The 23,609-nt window shown below is 40.2% G+C and overlaps 1 protein-coding gene and 1 non-coding gene across 4 annotated transcripts in view; both read left to right on the plus strand.

Annotated features, from left to right (window-relative positions):
• LOC127440762 (apoptotic chromatin condensation inducer in the nucleus-like) overlaps positions 1-23,577 on the plus strand; it is a 30,891-nt gene extending 7,314 nt beyond the window's left edge. For all 3 annotated transcript variants that reach the window (XM_051697625.1, XM_051697616.1, XM_051697636.1), the window contains exons 5-17: positions 1,002-2,600; positions 2,932-2,993; positions 10,779-10,914; positions 13,457-13,502; positions 13,649-13,776; positions 17,791-17,946; positions 18,508-18,664; positions 18,876-19,021; positions 19,955-20,062; positions 21,235-21,342; positions 21,468-21,825; positions 22,042-22,139; positions 22,225-23,577. In XM_051697625.1, the coding sequence (XP_051553585.1) occupies positions 1,002-2,600; positions 2,932-2,993; positions 10,779-10,914; positions 13,457-13,502; positions 13,649-13,776; positions 17,791-17,946; positions 18,508-18,664; positions 18,876-19,021; positions 19,955-20,062; positions 21,235-21,342; positions 21,468-21,825; positions 22,042-22,139; positions 22,225-22,572 (3,450 nt within the window). In that variant the 3' untranslated portion in view covers positions 22,573-23,577. The remainder of the gene's footprint in view (positions 1-1,001; positions 2,601-2,931; positions 2,994-10,778; positions 10,915-13,456; positions 13,503-13,648; positions 13,777-17,790; positions 17,947-18,507; positions 18,665-18,875; positions 19,022-19,954; positions 20,063-21,234; positions 21,343-21,467; positions 21,826-22,041; positions 22,140-22,224) is intronic.
• LOC127449343 (small nucleolar RNA U6-53/MBII-28) lies at positions 2,672-2,780 on the plus strand. The gene has a single exon (XR_007898718.1). It is a non-coding gene; the product is annotated as a small nucleolar RNA U6-53/MBII-28 (small nucleolar RNA).
• Positions 23,578-23,609: the final 32 nt, after the last annotated feature.

Raw genomic sequence — 23,609 nt, forward strand, 5'->3', positions numbered from 1 at the left:
ACATTCAGAAACTGGCCACACAACTCTGTGAGGCATTTAGAGGTACGTTTAAATATGAGGACGCTCAAATACATGTAAAACATAAACTTATATGACATTAAAATGTGTTACCAATGACTTCATGCCTCATTCTATGAGTAGAATTCAGACAAGATCAGTAAAAGAAACAGTTTTAACTACTTGATTATTTAAAGTAGTATATATGCAGTAGATAATGTTTCATTTGTAATGTTTACCTTGTGCATTCATGGCACTAACACACTATATGCGGAAGTAATATGTGCCAATTACACTCTGTTATTGTAATTTATGATGACGCTGATACTACTGCAAAGATGGGTGTATGAAGAGTGTCAATGGGCAGAATACAGACAAAATAATGATTGGGCAGATGTGTGAATGGTTTCAGCTGCGGGAGGCACATGAGTGAAATAGCATATCAAACAATAGAGTGAATGGGCACTTATGAGTATTTGAGTAGATTTGATTACTTTTGAAGACTAATTAAAAAAAATACATGACATGTTCTTGGAAAATGTCTCTACGTGAACAGTTGTACAGATGTAGGTACATTTGCACCAGCTCGCTAATAACTCTGCACGCTGGTGTGTTCATGTTGACTGATCTGATCTTAACTGACTGAACGGAAATTAGTTGTTAGACTTTAAAGTAGGTGGAGCTCTAGGTCACACCGAAAGATGACATGGATCAATGGCAGTAAGGAGGTGTTTAGCAGCTGGTAAGAAGTTTTCCTGAAAATTTATGCTGGCGAGCTGTTACGAACCATGGAAACAAACTCAAAAACACCTTGTTTTTGGCCAGATTTTGTTCTAAATGACATCAACACTGTAGAGTACTACATTATTAGTAATAGCTGAAAGCATCATCCAATCAGCAAAAATGTTAAAAAACAAAAAGGACACAAGGAGCAGTGAATATGTAGAACTTGTTTTAAAGTGGTTTAAAATTACTTTTCTGATTGTTTTGGATTTATTTTCCAGCATCACGGCATTATCTCTCATCTTTCTCTTACCCAAATGGAAGGAGGTGGTGAGGATCATGGAGGAGGGTTGCCACAGGATTTAATGGGATCACGCAGACTGGATATGGGCCCTGCACCTGTGTTTCAAGAGTCAACTGACTCCAAAGCTGGGAGGATCAGGCATCCTTTTCTCCCCAGCCATGAGGAGGTTGCCACATCCTCTCCTCCACGTGCAGTTGCCTCCTTGTCTGTTCGAGTGGTTGGACAACCTGAGCGTCAAGGCCTGCCGCTCATAATGCCTCGTACCTTAGAGAGAGAAGGAACAGCCCCTGTTGAAGCTGGTCCTGCCCATTCTGTGTTACATCTCAGCCGTTCTGCAAGGGCCGTGGCTTGTCCTCAAGTTGACAGTGATGAAGAGGATGATGATGACAGTGATGAAGATGATGAATGGGGTCCTTCCTCTCATGGGAAAAAGAATGTCCGGGCTCCTCCTGTACACACTCCACCTGCCGCAGCCCCCCAGCGATCCCGGCGAAAGCTTCAGCCACCACAGCACATCCCTCCCCAGCCTCAACCAATCCACCAGCCTCCTCTGCAGCTCCGCCAACCCACTCCTCCCCCATCGCCACCTCCAGAGCTCTCTTTCCCCCTACCGGACACTCCCAAACAGAGCCCCAATGACCAAGATGAACCAGCAGGCCTAGGAGAAGGTGCTGCTCCTGGGGCAGGCACCATGCCCTCTCCGCCCCTCAAGAGACAGGAGTCCAGCTCTAGTTCTAGATCCAGCAGCCCAGAACCCCGGTCCACACGCACACCTGGTCCTCTTAGCCTGCTGGTACACAAAATGGAGTCTGAGGGTGTGTTTGATGGTGGACAGAAGGTAGGGATGGAGGGAGACGGAAAGATGGAAGTTGATGAGCAGGAGGATGGCGAGGCAGCAGAAGGACCTGGAGTGATCGCGCGCACCGAACAGCAAGGTACAGTTCAGAAGCTTCGCAAGCCACAGGTGTCTGTGTCAGTACCCACAATGCCTCCTGCTTGGCATGATAATGACTCTGAGTTGGAGAAAGAGAGAGGACCTCAAAGAGAGGGAGAGGAGCAAAATGATGTGGAGAAAGAAAAAGAGAAAGTGGGTAAGACATCTGCGCCATTCCATACAACATTACCCACCACTTTCCCATGTAAGAGACCACAAATGTTCTCAGAAGTCCCCCCACCTGAGTCACTTATATCACCCTCAAAACCTAAGCAAGTGTCAGTCCTCACCACGAGCCCTAAGTGCTCTGAAGATGTTGCTCTTGAGACAGAAGCCTCAAGTAAAATGACTAAATCAAAACACAATGAGGATGACAAAGAAGTTAAGATTCTGGAGAAACTGGCATCTTTACAGTCAGCTGGAATGACTAAAGAGAATAAAAAGGTCCTATCTTCACCCCTTCCATCTGCAGAAGGGGAAACAGAAAAAAAAAGAGACCTTACACGGAGAGGAAAAGCAAATGAGCGGCACTCATCGACGTCAAGTCAGTCGTCGTCATCCGACTCTGATTCAGGATCATCATCCTCTCGTTCTTCAAGCTCTCCTTCACGGGATAAATCCAGCACACACAGCCGAAAGAAGGTGTGTTATTGGCTTATCCACATTCATCATTTAGTCATGAAATCCTCTTGGTTAGTTCTGCCTTTCGTGTGTTCTGATGATGAGCCTGCCATGCTAATACTGATGCACCAGTTTGACTGTGTCTCTCTGGGTGTAAATGAATTCAGCACAACCTCACACTCACAGTGTGATCTGAGGAAAAACACAAAGGAGGTTTATTGTTTTAAGAAACAATATTATAAATAGTTTAAATAGTAATACATTTTTATTTTATTTAGCTTTCTGATTTTTGGGAAGACTTCACTGTAATAATGATTCTAGAGAGTTGAATTTTTTTTTTTTCTCAAACTAGGACCAGGAGGAGAAGAGCAGAAGGGCATATGTTAAAGAAGAAAAGAAGACTCAATCTTCCAGGTCAGCGGCATCTTTCATACACAATTTCACTGCAGTAAAAACCCACAAACACTGTAAACAAAATAAAACGTAAAAACATGCAATCTCATTATAATATATTTTATAATATACATGCATAATACATAACAGTGTGTGTATTTCTTTTACTTTTGTGCTGTTCACCTGTTGTTCAGGGTAATAATAATTTAATGTCTTTGTTGAAGTGCTTTTTGGGATTTATAAACACACATACATATTCCCAATTACCATTTATCACCTCATTGGTTTTCCTAACCATTTGTATTGTCTTTTCCATTGCAATCTCTGGAATTAGAGAAACTGGTGTTTAAATGCAGTTCTCAGTTGGGCCACCCAGCATGTGTGAGCAGGGCCATATTAACGCACGGGCTTACTGGAGCTTAAGCCCTAGGTCTCCTGTCAGTGTTCTCAGGAAGGCGAGCATGTAAACACGTTCAGTGGGAGGTGCTGATGTAAATACAGAGAAGGTGCGCAATGGTTAAACCCATCCGTGTAGTGCATGGTGATTGAGTGCAAAGTCCGGCTCTGACGACTGATAGGGCCCCAGTGAAACGTTAAGCCCGGGGCCCCAGTGCACCTAAATACGGCCATGTGTGTGAGCGCAGAAATACGGCCGTGTGCGAGTGCAAAAATGCCAATATTCTGATTTTTTTTTTTTTTTTTAATTATCTGCATTGGCCGATAAATTTTCCTGTTTGGCAGTTGTTTTTTTTTTTTGCATGTGAAGCGACAGAGACATGTAAACGACCACTCATGGTTCGTTTTGTTACTCGTGTTACAACAATAATAGATCGATGTGCAGCACAATGTTATTTAAACGATCTGCATATCGGAGCCGCAGTAGACACGTTTGAGCTCGTAATGTGAAAGTGCTCGCCTGTTTCATTCTCCCTCTCTCTCCTCAACGGTTCCCTGTAACTTTTTACCATCTTTTCTAATGATAAAAAGGCAAATATAAATAAAACTAATATCTGCTGTTTTGCACACATCTCGTTTAAACAGATGTAATAAACCAACCTCACAAAATTTGAGCAAATCAAGCATACTGTGGAGCGCTCATTTATTTACCTTCAAAGCACATTCTATCAGCCTATCCTCAACAGTTCCCTGTTACTTTTAACTTTCTTTTCTAATGATAAAAGGCAAATATCATTAAAACTTCTATTATATATCGTTTGCAAATATGCAGATATCTCGTTTAAACAAATGTAATTCACGAACCTCAGGAAATTCCAGCAGTTTCTTCCCGTCGAGCGCTCATCTAATATCTTCCTCTGAAGCATGTATTCTATCTGCCAGAATCAAAAACTTCAGGATCAAAAGTTCCTCTGATTCACAAATCATGACAACAAACTAAGCAAGCGATCCAGGCCGTTTAAACTGTCAGGTGATTGAGGCTCACACTGGATCCGCATGAGTGCAACTTCAAGGCTGCGTCCGAAACTAGGAAATGCTGCTGCCGGAGGCTGTATACGGAGGTACAATGAAAATAAGGTGCTTTATCAGTTTTCTTAAGAGTTCCATTCATTCAAAACAGCTGTCAGTTAAGCCATTAACTGATTAGGCAGCAAGGTAGCAAGTCGGCTGCCTACGTTTTCGGATGCAGCTCAAGGAAATATCGCATCACGTGTGCTGTAAGTAAATGTCTTATTCACTATGCACTGTATGTACAATTGGTTTGATTCTGGAGTAAATGCGGTTTAATGAGCACGTGCCATCCATAGTTGCTGGACTACTGCGTGTACTGTTATTTCCTTCCTATTATATTAACAATTTCTTCATGTGCAATTAAATTACTAAAATTTGATGACAAAACAGAAATCTGAACTGCTATCTACCATTTAACATACAATATTATTTTTTAGTTTTGTGTGAAATGTAGTAAATCTAGTTTATTTTAATTTTATTTTTAGCAATTTTACATTTGTTATTTACTATATTAAATTATGTGATGTATCGGCCTACCGGCCACCCTGCTTTCTGGATATCTGTATCGGCATATCGGTTGATCACTAGCCTGTTGTCATGCATAGTTTATCGTGATTGCCCATTTGCCCTCATTCACAGCTTCTCACCAGGACATGCAGCAGATGGAAGTCCCGAAATGACCTGTTTGTACCAGTGAACCACATTTACTGCTAGAGCAATTTTCACTTAAATTGGGTAAAGGGATTTGTAAATATTTTGTGTTGCACACAGAGTTGTGACATTAACAATTACAACTTTCTTAAAATTCATCATTTTATGATGCACCTAGAGACTCAATTATTGTTGTGCACGGGATGAGTATTGTGATGGGTCATTCACAAAAAAATGTTGACCTTCCAACTTACAAAATATTGAAATTCCAATACAGTTCAGTTTTCAGCCATAAAAGCTGAGGGTGAAAAAAATTTAATATCTTGACATTGTATTTATTCATAAAGGACAACTTGACTGTATTGTTTCATTGTTTATTGTTTAATTTTGTTTCACAAATGTAGTGTTGTAACACCAATGTATATAACACCAGTGACAAAGTCTTAAAAGATTCATTTTCAAACATGGTGGGAAAATCACTATATGCACATTGAGCAGCATTTTCTTCCTCTGAACATTGACCTTGAAAGGCTTTTTTCCTGAAAAGTCAAGGGGCATGTTTGTCACCATATTTTGATAATGACCCTGATACTGAATAACAATAATTGTTTTATTCTGACGAATAATCAGAAATCAAACCATTTCTCGAGCTCCTTATTTTCTCGTTCCAACTCGAGCACTGTCTTGTGATTAAAAGAAACGAACTAATAAAGTAATAAGATAAATAATCTCGTGCCTTTAGGGACGGTCACCCATTCAAGCAGCAGTTGAATCGAGTGCTCTGGGAAGTGAGAGTGTGGTTGTATTTTTAATCAGGCGTTCTAAATGACAGCCGCTCTCCCGGCGTGGTCGTGGAAGAAGGGTCCTGCCTGCTCTGCTCACACTTCCCCCAAGCGCTGCTCAATATGGCTACTCAGTGAGCGCCGCCGTGCTTAAACCGACGCATTGCACAAGAGAGAGAGACGGAGAGAAAACATATTCGCTGGACGCCCACTTCTCAGATTTCTTCCTACGCATCCGTGACCGGCTGAACTGTATAGAGTCGGCCTTCGCGGTCCCGGTGTTAGCTTGGCATTATGCTGTCGGACGGCAACAAAAACGGGTAAGGGTTGAGACAGACAGAGAGAGGGTTTCTAGAAATACCCTCCAGCGTTTGGTTGGCACATCGTTGATTTGATGGACATTTATCTCACTATCTTAATCGATCGAGCGGTTGTGTTTATTGTCTGTGAAGTGTCCTTTGTTTATAAATATAATTTCTCCCAGGGACTGTCTCACGCAGTCGCAGAGGGCTTTGCTGTCTCAAACCTTGTGAGCTGCCTACCTAGACAGCGTTTTAGGCATCATATTTCTGATCGTTAGAATTATTTTCGAACGCTTTTAAAATGCTGTTTTGGTAGGAAGCTCACTAGGTTTTGAAACATTGCCACGGAAATACAGAACACGGTGTTGGGGGAAGGGGATCTTGCTCATGCGCTTGGATTCATTAAAGGATGCGGGTAATTTACTGGCATTATTAATCATGAGAGGCGCGTGTAGCGATAAATTAGTAATGGAGAGACCCATGTCCACAATAGCCTGTACTAAAAGGCTGTTAAAAAAAAAAAAAAAAAATGAATAAAACAATGCCGGAGTCCATTTAAAAATGTAATTATTTATGAAAGCTGGCTGGTGTGACCAGTAAACGCATAGTAATGATCAGGGGCATAACTGCAGGGTGGACAGCCGCTCTTGGGCCCGGGGTGAGAGGGGGCTCGCAACGGTTGACCAAAAGAAACCTAAAAATGACTGGGCACCCCCCCCCCCCCCCCCCCCCCCCCCCAGCTCCCTAACACCTTAGAGGAATAGTTCAAAAATAATTCTCATCATTTACTCGGCCTTAAGCCGTCCCAAACATATGACTTTTTGTTTTGCGGAACACAAAAATAATTTTTGGAGATATGATGTAAATATACAGTGCAAGACAGTGGGGACCAACCTTCTTGCTCCATAAAGGACATAGGCTAAAGGCAGCAAAAAGGTAATCCATACAAGTGGTTCCACTTTAAGAAATTTGGTGTTTTAAAACGCATCTTAAACTTACTGTTTAAGATAAATGCTTTAGAAATGGCAGCGTATATACAGTTGAAGTCAGAATTTTACATACACTTAGGTTGAAGTCATTAAAACTCATTTTTTTTTAACCACTCCACAGATTTCATATTAGCAAACTATAGTTTTGGCAAGTTGTTTAGGACATCTACTTTGTGCATGACATGAGTAATTTTTCCAACATTTGTTTACAGACAGATTGTTTAACTTTTAATCACAGTGGGTGAGAAGTTTACATTCAATAAGTTAACTGTGCCTTTAGGGGCCTGGGTGGCTCAGCGAGTATTGATGCTGACTACCACTCCTGGAGTCGTGAGTTCGAATCCAGGGTGTGCTGAGTGACTCCAGCCAGGTCTCCTAAGCAACCAAATTGGCCCGGAGGGTAGAGTCGCATGGGGTAACATCCTCGTGGTCGCAGTTAGTGGTTCTCGCTCTCAATGGGGCGCGTGATAAGTTGTGCGTGGATCGCGGAGAGTAGCATGAGCCTCCACGTGCTGTGAGTCTCCGTGGTGTCGTGCACAACGAGCCAGGTGATAAGATGTGCGAATTGACTGTCTCAGAAGTGGAGGCAACTGAGACTGGTCCTCTGCCACCCGAATTGAGGTGAGTAACCGTGCCACCACGACGACCTACTAACTAGTGGGAATTGGGCATTTGAATTTGGGGAGAAAAGGGCATTAAAAAAAAAGTGCCTTTAAACAGCTTGGAAAATTCCAGAAAATTATGTTAAGCCTTTAGGTAATTAGCCTATTAGCTTCTGATTGGCTAATTGGTGTCAAATGGGGGTGTACCTGTGGATGTATTTTAAGGCCTACCTTCAAACTCAGTGCCTCTTTGCTTGACATCATGGGAAAATCAAAAGAAATCAGCCAAGACATCAGAAAAATAAATTGTGGACCTCCACAAGTCTGGTTCATCCTTAAGAGCAATTTCCAAAGCCTGAAGCTACCACATTCATCCGTACAAACAATAGTACGCAAGTATAAACACCATGGGACCACGCAACCATCATACAGCTCAGGAAGGAGACACATTCTGTCTCCTAGAGATAAACGTAGTTTGGTGCGAAAAGTGCAAATCAATCCCAGAACAACAGCAAAGGACCTTGTGAAGATGTTGAAGAAACAGGTAGACAAGTATCTATATCCACAGTAATATGAGTCCTATATCGACATAACCTGAAAGGCTGCTCAGCAAGGAAGAAACCACTGCTCCAAAACTGCCATAAAAAAGCCAGACTACAGTTTGCAAGTGCACATGGGGACCAAGATTTACTTTATGGAAAAATGTCCTCTGGTCTGATGAAACAAATATTTAACTGTTTGGCCATAATGACCATCGTTATGTTTGGCAGAGAAAGGGTGAGGCTTGTAAGCCGAAGAACACCATCCCAACCGTGAAGCATGAGGGTGGCAGCATCATGTTGTTGGGGTGCTTTGCTGCAGGAGGGACTGGTGCACTTTACAAAATAGATGGCATCATGAGAAAGGAAAATTATGTGGATATATTGAAGCAACATCTCAAGACATCAGCCAGGAAGTTAAAGCTCGGTCGCAAATAGGTCTTCCAAATGGACAATGACCCCAAGCGTACCTCAAGTTGTTGCAAAATGGCTTAAGGACAACAAAGTCCAGGTATTGGAGTGGCCATCACAAAGCCCTGACCTCAATCTGATTTGAAATTTGAAATTTGTGGGCAGAAATGAAAAAGCGTGTGCAAGCAAGGAGATCTACAAACCTGACTCAGTTACATCAGTTCTGTCTGGAGGAATGGGCCAAAATTCCAGCAACTTCTTGTGAGAAAGTTGTGGAAGGCTATCCAAAACATTTGACCCAAGTTAAACAATTTAAAGGTAATGCTACCAATTACTAACAAAGTGTATGTAAACTTCTGACCCACTGGGAATGTGATGAAAGAAATAAAAGCAGAAATAAATCATTCTCACCACTATTATTCTGACATTTCACATTTTTAAAATAAAGTAGTGATCCTAACTGACCTAAGACAGGGAATGTTTTCTACGATTAAATGTCAGGAATTGAGAAAAACTGAGTTTAAATGTATTTGGCTAAGGTGTATGTAAACTTCTGACTTAAACTGTATGCTTGTTTTTGAGCAGTGTAACCTTATTATTCATACATTTTTCACAAGTGTCTGTGTTAAAGTAATGAAAATGAACGAGTCCACTGTAGTTCTGTTTCAGGCTGTCCTTCAGGTTTTTCTCCTGATGGTTGCCAACTTTGCATTCATGTGTAAATGTCAAGCATTCTAAGCGCTTTGCTTTTTTGTCCAGGAGGGATCTGGCTGCTGTCCCCCTTCCCCTCAGCATGTGTTGACTGCTTTAATACAAAGGGAAAACTTTTGGTCTCAGAACACAGAGATGGTCTCCCCTCCTCAGGGCAATCACCATCAGGGTTGTTGTTGTTTGCTAGGTGTTGCACAGGTGTGTGTGTTTCTGTGAGAGAGAGGAGGGAGTTGGTTACTTATAGAACAATGAAAGTGATTGAATCCCCTGTAGGTACAAGAATGTTGTGTGCTGTGTGGCTTAGGGATGCCTCAATTATACGTTTTACTGTTAACCGCAATTAAAATTATCACTGTTAATTTAACCATGAGAATTTAGAATCCACGGTTAAAAAACGTGAAATGCTTTGTTTACATGTGGAAAAAATATTAAACAGGTCTATAATGTATAAGTCTATAATATAAGAGTTTTTCGTAAGATTTTGTAAGCCTAAATGGGAGAACTCTTGTGCCTGTGTGGGTACTGGAGCTATTGCTATGGTTACGGATGGTGGCCGTGTCTAATTTTCAGAAATTCGCATTAAAAATGCGAAACATTTTGATGGAAACCCAGCTACTGAAGCACATCACTGAGCTCGGGATGCACATAAGCAGTGTCGTGCCCTAGATTGAAGCATCTCTTATTACCTCCTATTTTACATTTATTTTTATTTTTTGTGTATTTATCAGTTTTCTTATTGTAGATCTTCCCTTAGCATCCACATGTCTTCCAGAAATACGTCCACTTAGACATTCAGTTGTTATATGATATGCATTTTTTTTGCATCAGTGCTTTTGCATAACAAGAAAATGTGCAAATAATTGTTAAACCAGTTAACCGAGATGTATTTTTTTTTCTCAGACGGTGATCTAACTGTTAAAAACTCACACCGCGGCATCCCTAGTTTGGCTCAATTTCCCTGACAGCGGTTCATTTGCCAAGGTCTACATTTGTTACATGCAGTGAAGACAAGTGGGAACACTGATTTATATGTATAGGAAGTTTAGAGGCATTACACTGAGTATAGCTTGTAATTAATGAAAGTTATTATTAGTACAAAGAACTGATGGTTGATAATGAAGGTCATTAGCTGTAATATTGCATTGATGGTCCTGGGTCACAGATGGTTTTTAGGGAGAGGACACCAAGAGTTTAGTTTGCTCTCCCTCTATTTGTAATCTTAAAGAATCAGACAGCATGGATGTTTTGTTTCCTCTTTTGACAATTGCAAGTGTTCTATCCCTGGCAACCCAGCCAACTTACCCCTCAGTCTCTTTCTGTCTCTCTCTTGTTCTCTGACTCTTTCTCTCTAGGGAGGTAAAACAGGAAACTCTCTCTGAGCCTACAGGCCAAGTTGCCATGGAGCTGGAGAGCCGCTCTGACTTGGAGAGTGCTAAGCAACAGTCAGGCCACCAGGGGGCAGATGCCAGTGAGACTCACCCAGAGGAGGTAAGGAGATCGGTGGAAATAATAACCCTGAATGGGCGTGGGTTGGAGTAACTGAAGTTTTAGAGGCTATTCTAGTTTAATGTCTGGGAGGTCTAAGTGAGCTCAGGTCCCTTTCTGAAAGGTTAGCTCATGGTTGGGTATTAAGAATATCGCTCCCTCTCTCTACACTTCTGTTACTTCCGATCCCTCCTAACTCTGTAGCAGCAGTTGTGACAGTGTCAGGGGGATGTGGGTGGATGGCTGGCTAATAACGCGTGAAATTAGACACTTTTTGAGGTCATTATGCGTGAGAGTAGGTACAACAGTGCTTATTTAAGATGTGCAGTTTAAAATAGATTCAGATTTCATGTTTCTAACTAATAGACCTATACAGAGTATGTTTATCTTCACACAAAAAAAACAAATCTTAACAAATTCTCCAGTAATATACTTTTTGAACTTTTGTAATCATAGTCTAACAGAGCTAAAAGCACTGTCTGAGATCAACCTGTTAGAGCCTAGAGTATATGATTTGTAATGTGTAGAATGTTAGATTATGAACCCTGACAGAGTAGTGAGAAGTAGGCTTTAGACACTCTGTCCCCCCCCCCCCCATTCCTGCTATTTCTTTCTCTCTATCTTCCACTCAACAACTGTAAATCTCTCACTTTTGTTTTGTTTTCTGTCTCTTTATCTCTTCGATCTGGTAGTATGACTGTTTTGTGGTTTAAAATCCCATTGATTGCTTTGTTGTGAAGGTGCCCTCCCCTCTTCCATTGCTCATACTGGTACCTGCATTCTGCTACCACCTCTTCTTCTCTTCCACCTCCATCACCTGCCCCGTAATGCCCAAGCGTCTCGGCTGTACCTGAGCTAGGCCCCCAGAGTCTCCACTGCACACTTAGCTTGACGGAACCTGACGGATCATTGGCCACTGCCTCTCGTCATAGAAACTGATGTGGCCTCCTGATTGGACTGCTTGGGAGAAGGCAAAGCACTGGTGAGACGTGGGAGGCTTCAGCCGCTTTGTGCAAAAGAAAGAACACTGCATGCTTCCTGCCATGGCTTATCTACAAAGACATTTTCAAAGTGTTTATGCCAGACACAAGCACAAAATGCAAAATGGACTTCTCCTGTAAACATGGTGGGCACACAGCTCCTGCTATTTCTGCCCACATTTCTGGACTTATATCAATAAACTGATATCTATACAGACTCATTGCACAGCCATCTGCAGTTTCTCACATGCCTGTGGACTGATCTCAGACCTCAGAGAGTCAATCACTCTGAGCTGGCAAACAAGGCTTATGGACTAACCACTGGATTCTTCCTTTACATTTTCGGGTCTCATCAGTTGCCTGATCCAGTTTTTCAACAGCCATCAATTGCATGCAGTGACTGTTTTTTGAAGGGATTGTGTCCTTTCAGAGAAATCCAAATGGACATTCTGAAATGTTTTTAAGAACTATAAGCTCCAGTTTATACGGAAATAAACTTTTCGCAGATACTCAAGGTTCCTGCTGCTGTTATCATCCCAAACCTCCAAATGAGCATGTGGACAGTATCTGTATGTTCCAGCATGAGACCCTTTGCAAAATTTCAAAGAAAGAGAAAACCGTCTTTGGCAAGTGTGTACAAAAGGACTACTATGTCAGATCATGTACATCGTGATGATTACCAGAATTGTGGCTTGTCAAATGAAACAGGATTTATTCTTAGTGTGAACAGTCATGCCATCAAAGACACACAAGTTAGCATCAAGTTTGCATGGGCTGGAGAGATATCTCTCTATTATAAATTCCTGTCATCCGTCTTTTGCCAGAGACTTCCACTTCTCATTAAAGACCCAATCAAACCTTCAAAGACTTTTTCAAAGACCATTTGAATCATTATTCCCAAACTTCACAAGTGCAAAAAATGGCCATTGAAACAAAATGTGCTGCAAAAAGAGCAGTTCCTGTCAGCCAGCCAATCAGCACACTCAGTTGTGACCGTATCTCACCCACACTCCTCAGCCTCCTCTGATTGGACTTTGTTGCCTAGATACAGTGCACACTGCTGTACGGTTGGGCCATAGCCGAGCCAGAGAGGAATCAGGTGTCAATGGTACCAGGAAAACCCTTTTTTGTTCCCAAGATGTATTTGTTTTTAAATAACTTAAGGTGGAAAGAAGTCTTTTTTGTTTTGTTAAAATTGGTCTCAGGATTTAGAGATTGTTTTATTTTGTTAATCCTTAAGTGTAAATTGATAGTGATTTAAGCTTGGGTGGGAAGTATCTGTATTTTACAGTACATATGGTAAATTAGGGAAGTTGGTCAAGCATGTCAAAAAAACTATTTAAAAAATAAGGTAATAGCAATGCAAGGGGCAGGATGTCATAAGGGTGGGTCTGTCAAAGCAATCTGTACATTTTTGGTTTAACTGATGCTGTGCATTTGTTCCTCCCCCCCCCCTTTTTCTCATTCCCCTCCTTTTCCCAATGTCTCGTTTGTCTGTTGTGTCTGTCTCCGTCTCTCCCTCCGCACATCCATTGGGATCTTGTTTCTCCTCCTTTTCATTTCAGAGTTCCACCGCAAAATCATTTGCTGCCCGTAAGATCTCGTTGAACAGTAAGTGTGTCTGTGAATTCTTCTCTTGAGAGTCGATGACGAATTGTATGGTCAGCTATGTTTGGCTATAATGCACCAGTTGTTTGCGCTAATGTGTGTTTGTTTCTGTGTACAATTTTGTAAATGTGTGTTTTTCTCTGCTGCAGATAAAGCAGAAAACGCTTCGGCTGAGTCAGAGTCTGTGGGTGGAGCCAACAGGAAGAGAAGGTGGGGTTCCAGTACAGCTGTCACCGCCAAGAAGCCATCAATCAGCATCACCACTGAATCGCTGAAGGTGAATTTTTAAGTTAATCATTTATTTTATTTTTTTACATAATGACTTGCTCGCTGAACAGATTGTAATTCAGTGCGAAATTACAGTGTGCAAGTTTGATCAAATAACTTTTAAATAACGTATAGAAGGGGTTCTACTCCTAGTTGCCCATCTTCCTGTAGGGTTTAGTTCCAGCGCTGCTCCACTACACCTGGCTCTAATTTTAAAGTAAAGCCTTAAAGGGCTAGACTTTGAATATACAATGTGCAAGAGGGAACAATAAAGTGCAAAAAGGATGGATACTTGTAAATCCAGGTGAACCTGGTTAGCAGCTTCATGGTTAAAGTGAATCAAATATTTTAGTCTATGATCAGTTGTGGCTATAGACCATTTCAAAAGCTATTCGTCGGTTTAAGGAAGTGACGTCTTTGTCCTTTTGAACATTTCCGGCTAGTTGTCATGCTTCATTCATAATGACTTAAACAGGATTAATGTTAATACAATTGTCATGAAATGTCATTATTAAAATGTGGACCATGTTATTCGGTGGATGGATGCTTCCTGGATGCCCGGAACTAATGGAAATTAAAGTGTTTCAAAATAGTGGATTAGTACAGTACTAACAACAGTTCGTACAGAGTCTTGAAAGTCTGGAAAATGCTTGATTTTCACAGTAAGGTTTTCAAGGTTTGAATATGCTTGAATTTTATTATGTTCCTTGAAAATGCTTGATTTTTTCCTTAGGTTGTTGACAGTTATAAAAGAGAGAAAATTATTTCAAATTTTAAATAGATATTATATTATAGACACTACATTGCAAATGAGCTTATTATTATTATTATTATTATTATAATTTTTATTTTTTACTATGCAAGAAATACAAATCTTAAGTTTACCGTAAAAAAAAAAAAAAAGGCTTGAGGGTTTAATAGGACCAGTGCTGAGTGAATGTAAGGAAAATTATGACAGAAATATTACTGTTGTACTACAATAAATGTTAATTAATCATTTATTGCATGACAGTAGTATATTAACGTTTGCTTTTGAAATCTTTTAAAAGTTGTCATGGACGTCCCTGCATGATGCTTTACGTTAAATAATTCAATATAATTTGTGGGTAAATGTTGTTGCTTATTAATCGGCTGTGCATTGATATATTGGTACGTTTACCAATTTGAATATGAAACACAAATTTATATTTATTATATTATTCTTCCATTAACTGAAAGCTGAAGGCATGACTTGATCATTTTAAACTTGCAGAAACCCTATTTTACTGATAAGCAGTGTTACATGTTCTAAGGCTTTTTGAGTTAGTGCTTCAGCCTGGCTATACAATAATCCCTTAGCCTACATATTTTAGGTGTCAGAATATCTGAAATCACTCAATATTAATAATATAATATTCTTTAAATCAGTCTGATAATTGCAGCCACATTGTCTTCTGGTGTGGGGGAAAATGATCACTTTAATCACATTAAATAAATTTCTGCTGCAGATGTGCATGATTCGAGGTGAGATTCCACATGAACCTCATCTTGTCACTGAATAGCTCGTTTTTCAAAGCAGTCTTTTAGCCATTATTCAAATAGCTGGGGACAACATTTCAGCTGTAGAATTTTTGCTTTTATTTGAAGTGTTAAAAGAAATATCACACACGCACACAAACTTTCTTTAAAAATAGCCAAATATATTTGATATTTCTTTACATTTTCCACATGGAAATGAATAATTACAGTAACCAGGATTTGTTTTCTCCCATTTTAATTCACGCCCTATAGATAACTGGCATTGCCGACTTTGTGTTAATGCAAGACTTTGGTTGTAATCATATTAAGGATTCAAGTCTTAGATTTCTGTGGGTTTAAATGAATTCTTGAAACTTATTTTATTTTTTTTTTATTATATATATATATAGAGAGAGAGAGAGAGAGAGATTGGGCAATGTTTGAAATAACAGAGGATGCTTTTTTATAATTGAATTTGTCATTTAACATTTAGAGTTATTATTTAATATTTAAAGCTTCGAGGTGCTTGAAAAAGATGATTACGGTACCTTAAAAAAAGTGAAAAATTGCTTGAATTTCTCTCTTAAAAAGCTATATGAACCCTGTAACAACTGTAGCACACATCTTATCTCTAGTTGATGAACAAAATGTATGCCAACTAATAGTAAGTTTGATACGTAGAGCTCTAAAAGTGACTATACACTGATCAGCCACAACATTAAAACCAACATACCTGGGTAGCTCAGTGAGTATTGATGCTGACTACCACCCTTGGAGTCGCGAGTTCGAATCCAGGGTGTGCTGAGTGACTCCAGTCAGGTCTCCTAAGCAATCAAATTGGCCCGGTTGCTAGGGAGGGTAGAGTCACATGGGGTAACCTCCTCGTGTTCGCAATTAGTGGTTCTCGCTCTCGATGGTGTGCGTGGTAAGTTGTGCATGGATCGCGGAGAGTAGCGTAAGCCTCCACATGCTGTGAGTCTCCGCGGTGTCATGCAGAGCGAGCCACGTGATAAGGTGCGGATTGACGGTCTCAGAAGCAGAGGCAACTGAGAGTCGTCCTCCACCACCCGGATTGAGGTGAGTAACCGTGCCACCATGAGGACCTACCAAGTAGTGGGAATTGGGCATTCCAAATTGGGAGAAAAAGGGGATAAAAAAAAAAACACCTGCCTAATATTGTGTAGGTCCCCCGTGTGCCGTCAAAAAAGCACCAACCCGCATCTCAGCATAGCATTCTGAGATGCTATTCTTCTCACCACAATTGTAGAAAGCGGTTATCTGAGTTACTGTAGACTTTGTCAGTTCGAACCAGTCTGGCCATTCTCTGTTGACCTCTCTCATCAACAAGACATTTCCATCCACAGAACTGCCGCTCACTGGATGTTTTTTGGTTTTGGCACCATTCGGATTAAATTCTAGAGAAAATCCCAGGAGATCAGCAGGTACAGAAAGACTCAAACCTGTCTGTGATGGTTGATGTGAACATTAACTGAAGATCCTGACCTGTATCTCCATGATTTTATGCACTGCACTGCTGCCACATGATTGGCTGATTAGATAATCGCATGGATGATTGTTGGTGCCAGATGTGCTGGTTTGAGTATTTCTGTAACTGCTGATCTCCTGGGATTTTCACGAACAACAGTCTCTAGAATTTACTCTGAATGGTGCCAAAAACAAAAAACATCCAGTGAGGGGTGGTTCTGCAGATGGAAATGCCTTGTTGATGAGAGAGGTCAATGGAGAATGGCCAGACTGGTTTAAACTCAAAGTCTACGGTAACTCAGATAACCGCTCTGTACAATTGTGGTGAGAAGAATATCATCTCAGAATGCTATTCTGAGATGCGGGCTGGTGCTGTTTTGGTGGCACGAGGGGGACCTACACAATATTAGGCAGGTGGTTTTAATGTTGTGGCTGATCGATGTAGATCGCTCCTATTATATTGAATTAAGCTGCGCAGGCAACTTACATTTACATTTAATCATTTAGAACAATGTTCAAATTTGTATAGTCGAAAGACTTTTGACCAGTATAGACAGTAAATGTCACATTTAGACTACTTGGACAAAAAATTTGACATGAATGAAGCTCACTTTGCCTGCCTCACATAAAAACAAGTTTAAAAAAATGCAACCTTCAATAACAAAAAATAACCTGTATGGTATGAAACTACAGTAGATGGTATATTCTTACATTTATAATTTTTTATTTGAATCAAAACGGAAAGCCTTGGGGTGTGACATCATATCCTATTGCACCTACTCATTGCAGTATCTCTAATAATTTGTCATGCTTAAAGTTTAGTGTGACTGCACATTAAAGACTTTGATTAGCTGGTTCAGGTGTGTTTGATTAGAGTTTTTGGAGCTAAACTTTGCAGATAGGTGGACCTCCAAGGGTAGTATTGAGTACCACTGATGTATAACTTGATTAGCATATTAACTGAGAAGATGCTGTTACTATGTATTGGTAGTGCTTAGTTTTGTAGATGTTTGGAAGTAATGAAGTTCTTCCTCTCCTCCAGACACTAATTCCAGACATCAAGCCCCTCCAGGAGTCATTGGTTGAACTGCACCCAGGCGAGGGGCGTCTCTCTGGGGATGAGGATTCAGCACGGCCTCATGACCGGGAGGAACCAGCGGAGGACCAGGGCCTCAAGATCAGACGCACAGTGACACAGGTCAGCATGCCAAAAATCCATATTTTATTGGCCACAAGGTTCTTGCTGACTTGAGAAACAAAAATTTGTCCAAAATGTGTACAATTACATTTTGACCAGAACAGAGAGCAGGCAAAATGGAACAGTGACTCCCACAATTAAATTGTTGCATTAAAAGGCTTAAGCCCCGGTCACACTACACTTAGCCTCATTAACTCCCATTGAAACGCATTCGAATGCGGGGGACAGGAATTGAAAGCTCGTGCAAAGAAATATTACATTCTGCAGCGGACGAAAGTTCAAGTTTTGTGAACTCTGACCTGTGAATCCGTATAAAGAGGGGACGCTGCATCAGTAGATCAAAACGTCATAAACTGACCTCTTGGCTCAATATAAAGAATACATATTTCAAAGCTGCGTCTTTTATTGTTGTCAGGGAAGTGAGTAGACAATATATTTGACCATTTTGAACATGATGTGTTATGCGATTGACTGTTCCCAAAAGCCTTCCAAAATGTTGTCATCAACTCTTTAATGAGGTTCAAGTGTTTTGTTTAATTTTAATTCTCAACTGTGGTTCAGGTTGTTTCATCTGATGCATATGAGAATGGGCAAAAAGAGATGGTGGGTGATGAAGATGAGGAAGAACAAAAATGGGCAACAGGAGAGAAGGAAAAACGCTGTAGGAAACTGGAGAGCTCCTCTGATGCCATGGAAACACAGGAGGGAAATGTTAAAGGTGACTATCCTTGGAAAAAAATGTTGTCATTCAAACTGCTTATGACATGAAGTCTGTTCATAGCTAAAGTTCAGATGATTCTTTAGAACCTCTCCTTTTTTTTTTTTTTTTTTTTTTGTGTAGTCTTGGTGTACTTGAATCTTGTTTTTTTTCTTCTTTCTAACAGGAATATAGCTACTGGCTAATATATTTCTCTCTTTCTTTCTCCCAGTCACTCCCAACGATTCTTTGGTGCGGCGCTCAATTAGTCAGCAGAAATCAGGCGTCTCCATAACTATAGACGATCCCATACGAACAGGTCGCCAGCTGTCACCTCCTCACGGAAAAACCTCCAACATCATACACATCTGCAACCTGGTGAGGGGACACTCTGCTCATGTTACTGCTCATTGTTGCAGTTTAATGTATGGATGCACAATAAAAAACTTTTTTTTTTAAAGTACATGTACGAATGTTGTCTGCTCACATGAGTGTAAATTGTAGCATTGACAGCATAGACATTGTTAAAGGTGCACTTTTTGCTAATTGTTAAACTTTTAAAACAAGAAATGGTAATAGTAGAATATTATTTTTGAAACACGTTTCAAATTAATCGTGTAAAATACACTTACATGAGATAATGTCTCTAGTGATATTAAAGATAAAGCTGCTTTAATCTACATATTGTGCTGGACACACATTGACGAGTGCTGCCATGTTGAGATCAAATGACTAGCCGAATATTACTCGCTTTATCTCAGTAATCCCTTATAATTGGACACTTTCACTTGTGGAATAAATTAATCATGTCCGACTAAAAATAGTGCATTTCTACAATGACATCAGTAGCTAAGAACTTCTGTTTATGCTTGATGCTGCATCCACGCCACTAGGTTTTGGCACAACATTTACACAGATTTAACTGAGGGCACCTTTTAATTCGAAAACTCAAAACCCAAAACACTGACATTTTTTGTTCTTCTACCGGGCTTTTTTTGCATTGCAATGTTTATGCAATGGACCTGCCTAGTTTCTAAGTTGGTATCAGAATTTGTGTATATTGGCATCTGTGCATCCCTACTCTAAAGTCTACTGAGATTAAATTGCCTTGAAGTTGTAAAACATAATTTATTGATGCTTGGATGTTTATCGATAAGCAGACAGATTTTTCTGAAAATGCTAAAGGTTTATTTGCATCCTTAAGTTTCTTCAGTATCTTTTCCTTTGCTACATGATGCTTGTTTTTTGGTGGTGTCATTAGACATTTTGCTGATCTTATGACCCATGACCTATAAACTTCTTTTGCTCTAGGTGCGACCTTTTACCTTAGGACAACTGAAGGAGTTGTTAAATCGGACGGGTACATTGGTGGAGGAGGGTTTCTGGATCGACAAGATCAAATCGCACTGCTATGTCACAGTAAGTTTCCTTAGATTTCCCATTCTGGTTTTATTAGGGATGTACCGATACCAGTCCGATACTGCGCTGATGTACTGGTACTCATAAAAATGCTCTGATGCCAAAAACCAATAACATCTGACGTACGAATGTCATTAAATAAACATTCAGCCCACAAATTAAAATCATGTTATGCTCTAGTGAGATTATTTAACCACAAAAGCTACGATTTAATGAGAAATGTGTAGTTTGGATATAATTCAAATCTGAGCACTTGTGAATGTGTAGGAGACAGTGTTGTGCTGACACCGGCTGCTCATACCTTTTTAAAAAGCTCCTCCAAGGCTCATACAGGGAAAACACCGTCATGAGCATCTCGTGCTCTGTTTGTTGCAGATGACGGTAAACAGAGTGCAAATTCACGTTGTAAGGTGAGACATATACAGAGTACATACTTATTTAATTAAATAGCAGCCTTTTGCGGTTTAATCACTTTAAATCACATAGTGACCGGCTTTTCCAGAGTGGTAAGCTGCCATCATAACATCAGAGCTCCTTGGTCAAATCAACACAGTAACACATCAAAATAAAAGCTCAGTCAAAATTAAAGGTCAGTTTATAGGAAAAAAAGTATGACAGAAATATATCACTACTGTAAAGTTATGTAATATTCACTGTAATACTACTACTACTACTACATAATAATAATAATAAATCAGTAGTAATTGTATTATACTTAAGCAATATCTCACATCTGTGATGCTCTCTTATGCAGCACTTTATTGGACAAAATATAACTAATGTTGTCATTTGGATTGTGCTGTGAGGGTCTGTATATAAGCGCTTCATTTGATGAAAATAATACAATATTATATTGAAAATGTAATTGTTATATTTTCATATGATTAAAGTTTTAATGAAATCATTTATTTAAACACCATTTTGATGATAAAATTGGAATAAACTGTTGATATGGAGTTTAGGAAAAAAAGAAAAGGTATCAGACTCTGTATCGGTGAGTACCAAAAATGAAATATCGGTACTCGTTCTCAAAATAATGGTATTGGGACATCCCTATTTTTTTTTTATTGCTCCCTCTGTTCTATTAATGCTTACATGCAACCTCAGACCATTTCTTAACTCTATTTATTCCTTTCTGTCTCTTTCAATCTCCATGTAATTTCCTCTCTCAGTACTCCAGTAAAGAGGAAGCAGTGGCCACTCGAGAAGCACTACATGGTGTAAAATGGCCTGCCAGTAATCCTAAAGTACTGCGCGTGGACTTCTGCGAGCAAGATGAGGTCTGAACTGTTTTTCTGTCTAAACCCATCTCAGTTGCTTTTCCTGTCAACATTTTCTTGTACCCTTTGTCATTCTTTTTCATCTTGCAAGCTTCTCTTTTTGGTGTATTTTGTTCTTTCTTTAGTTGAACTACCATAAAGGTCTCGTGTCTAGTAACCGTGCTGGTGACGTTCATGACCCTCAAGCCTCAGAATCTCCTATCCGTCCCGCTGTCCCTCCCCCACTTATGCCCACCCATCGTGAAAAGGAACGAGAAAGAAATAGAGATGATGGGGCTTCAGCTGTGAGAGACCAATGGGCAGAGAGAGAAAGAGCAATGGAGAGGAGAGAGAGGACTCGTTCTGAGCGCGAATGGGATCGGGATAAAGTGAAGGATTTTGGGAGAGAGGACAGAGACGGAACCAAAAAGTCACGGTCACAGGACCGGGACAGAAGGCGCAGAGAGAGAGGGAGAAGTAAAGAAAAGAGAACAGAAAAAAAAGGTTAGGAAAAAAATCATCTACAGATGTTCAAGTTTGTCACACTTGCAAGCCCCCAAACTTTTTTTTTTTTTTAGAAACAATGTTAAAATTAAAGAAAACAGAGAGATTTACAATTTGTACATCTAAAAGTATTGTTGCAAAGCATATGCATCACTGGTAGCATTCTGTCTCACAGAATCCTCCTTTTTTGACTCTGCAACCTCCTTCACTCCCCAGATAAACTAGAAGAGCCTCCTGCAAAACTTCTTGATGATTTGTTCCACAAAACTAAAGCAGCTCCCTGTATATACTGGCTACCCCTCACAGAGGAACAGGTCAGGATGACACTCACACAGTGACAGAACTAAATAATCTCAAACTTCCTCAGTCTCATTTAAAGTCTTTGCTGTTTCTTTCCAGGCAACACAGAGAGCTCTGGAGCGTGCTGAACGAATCAAGGAGCGAGAGAAGAGGAGGAAGGAACTCCAGGATGAGGAGGACAAAAAACGAGAGGAGCGTCAGGAGAAAGCAAAAGGCCGTGACAGAGAGGGAGGAAACGCAGGGGGTGGAGGAGGAGGTGGTGGTGGTGTGGTTGGACATTCTGCTGAGGGAGATAGAGACAGGGAGAGAGAAAGAGAGAGACAAAGGGGTAGGGAGGAAGAGAGGAGGAGAGATGGCCACAGAAGCCGAGGTAGTGACTCCAAAACTGCAGGGGGCAGCAGAAACTCACAGAGCCATAGCAACATCTCCAGAGACAGACGTCACTGAGTGTGTGTGTGTGTGTGTGTGTAGTGAAACGTGTGGGTAAGCATGGGAGAGATTTGTAAGATCAGATTTGCCCGCATGGTGATGGCTCCAAGTATAAAATGCCAGTCCTTTTGACACATTAACATACTTTTCTTTATCCTAAGAGTAATGCCATCAGCCTTTCACTCCTGTGCACATCAACACATACCTCAGTCTCGCCACACATGAACTGAATAATCTGCTGTAAAGCAGCACTATTAAGAGGATACGGTCTCTCTTGTTTACTTATTCTCAAATGAAACTCCACAGGACTTAACCTAACAAAGGGACTGGTAACGTTTGGCTTATTTTCTAAATTAATTAAGAGTGTGTGAATATGTGAGTGTGTCAATTGTTAGGCTGACAAACACCAAAGCCTAGAAAGACTAAGAATTATAATATATTTACTTCTCTCCACCCTAGAGTCTCCACTTTCGTTTTTATTTTTTGTTCAATTAGTGCCACTTTAGCCTGGTGTGTAGATAATTCAGTGTGTAATTATTGGACTTTAAATTCTTTGACTTTTAAAATGGTAGTTTTACATGTTTCATTTTATCCACTTGGTCAGAATTTCCATTTGAATGGGGAAAAAGTCCCCACCCAAATGTGCTGGCCACTATCCTGAGCCAGCCCTGGCTGCCGACACTTTTTCTCTCAAGATCTAAATGTATTCAAATAACTACTGATGTCCATTAATGAAACCGCACTGTAGAGGATTCGTTAGACAGAGATTCTTAATGCATCTCACCACCTCACCCTCATCTGTCCTCCTATTGTCCTGGTCTTATGAAGTTGTTTACTGTTCATCTCTGTGAATCATACAAAGCAGAAATCTAACCTTTATAGAGAAAATGGCAAGAAGGCCTTTTAATATTAATTAAAATGTTAATGTTTTAGTTTTGAAGATAAATTGCAAAATATTCTCTTTTTGGATTATTTTCTTTATGACTGTGCAGAATGTACAAAATCATTAAAAACTAAAGGACATTTTGCTTCTGTGTTTTTAATACTCGTGTTTT

This window comes from Myxocyprinus asiaticus, chromosome 1 (assembly GCF_019703515.2).
Source record: "Myxocyprinus asiaticus isolate MX2 ecotype Aquarium Trade chromosome 1, UBuf_Myxa_2, whole genome shotgun sequence".
In the NCBI taxonomy this organism is placed as follows: domain Eukaryota; kingdom Metazoa; phylum Chordata; class Actinopteri; order Cypriniformes; family Catostomidae; genus Myxocyprinus; species Myxocyprinus asiaticus.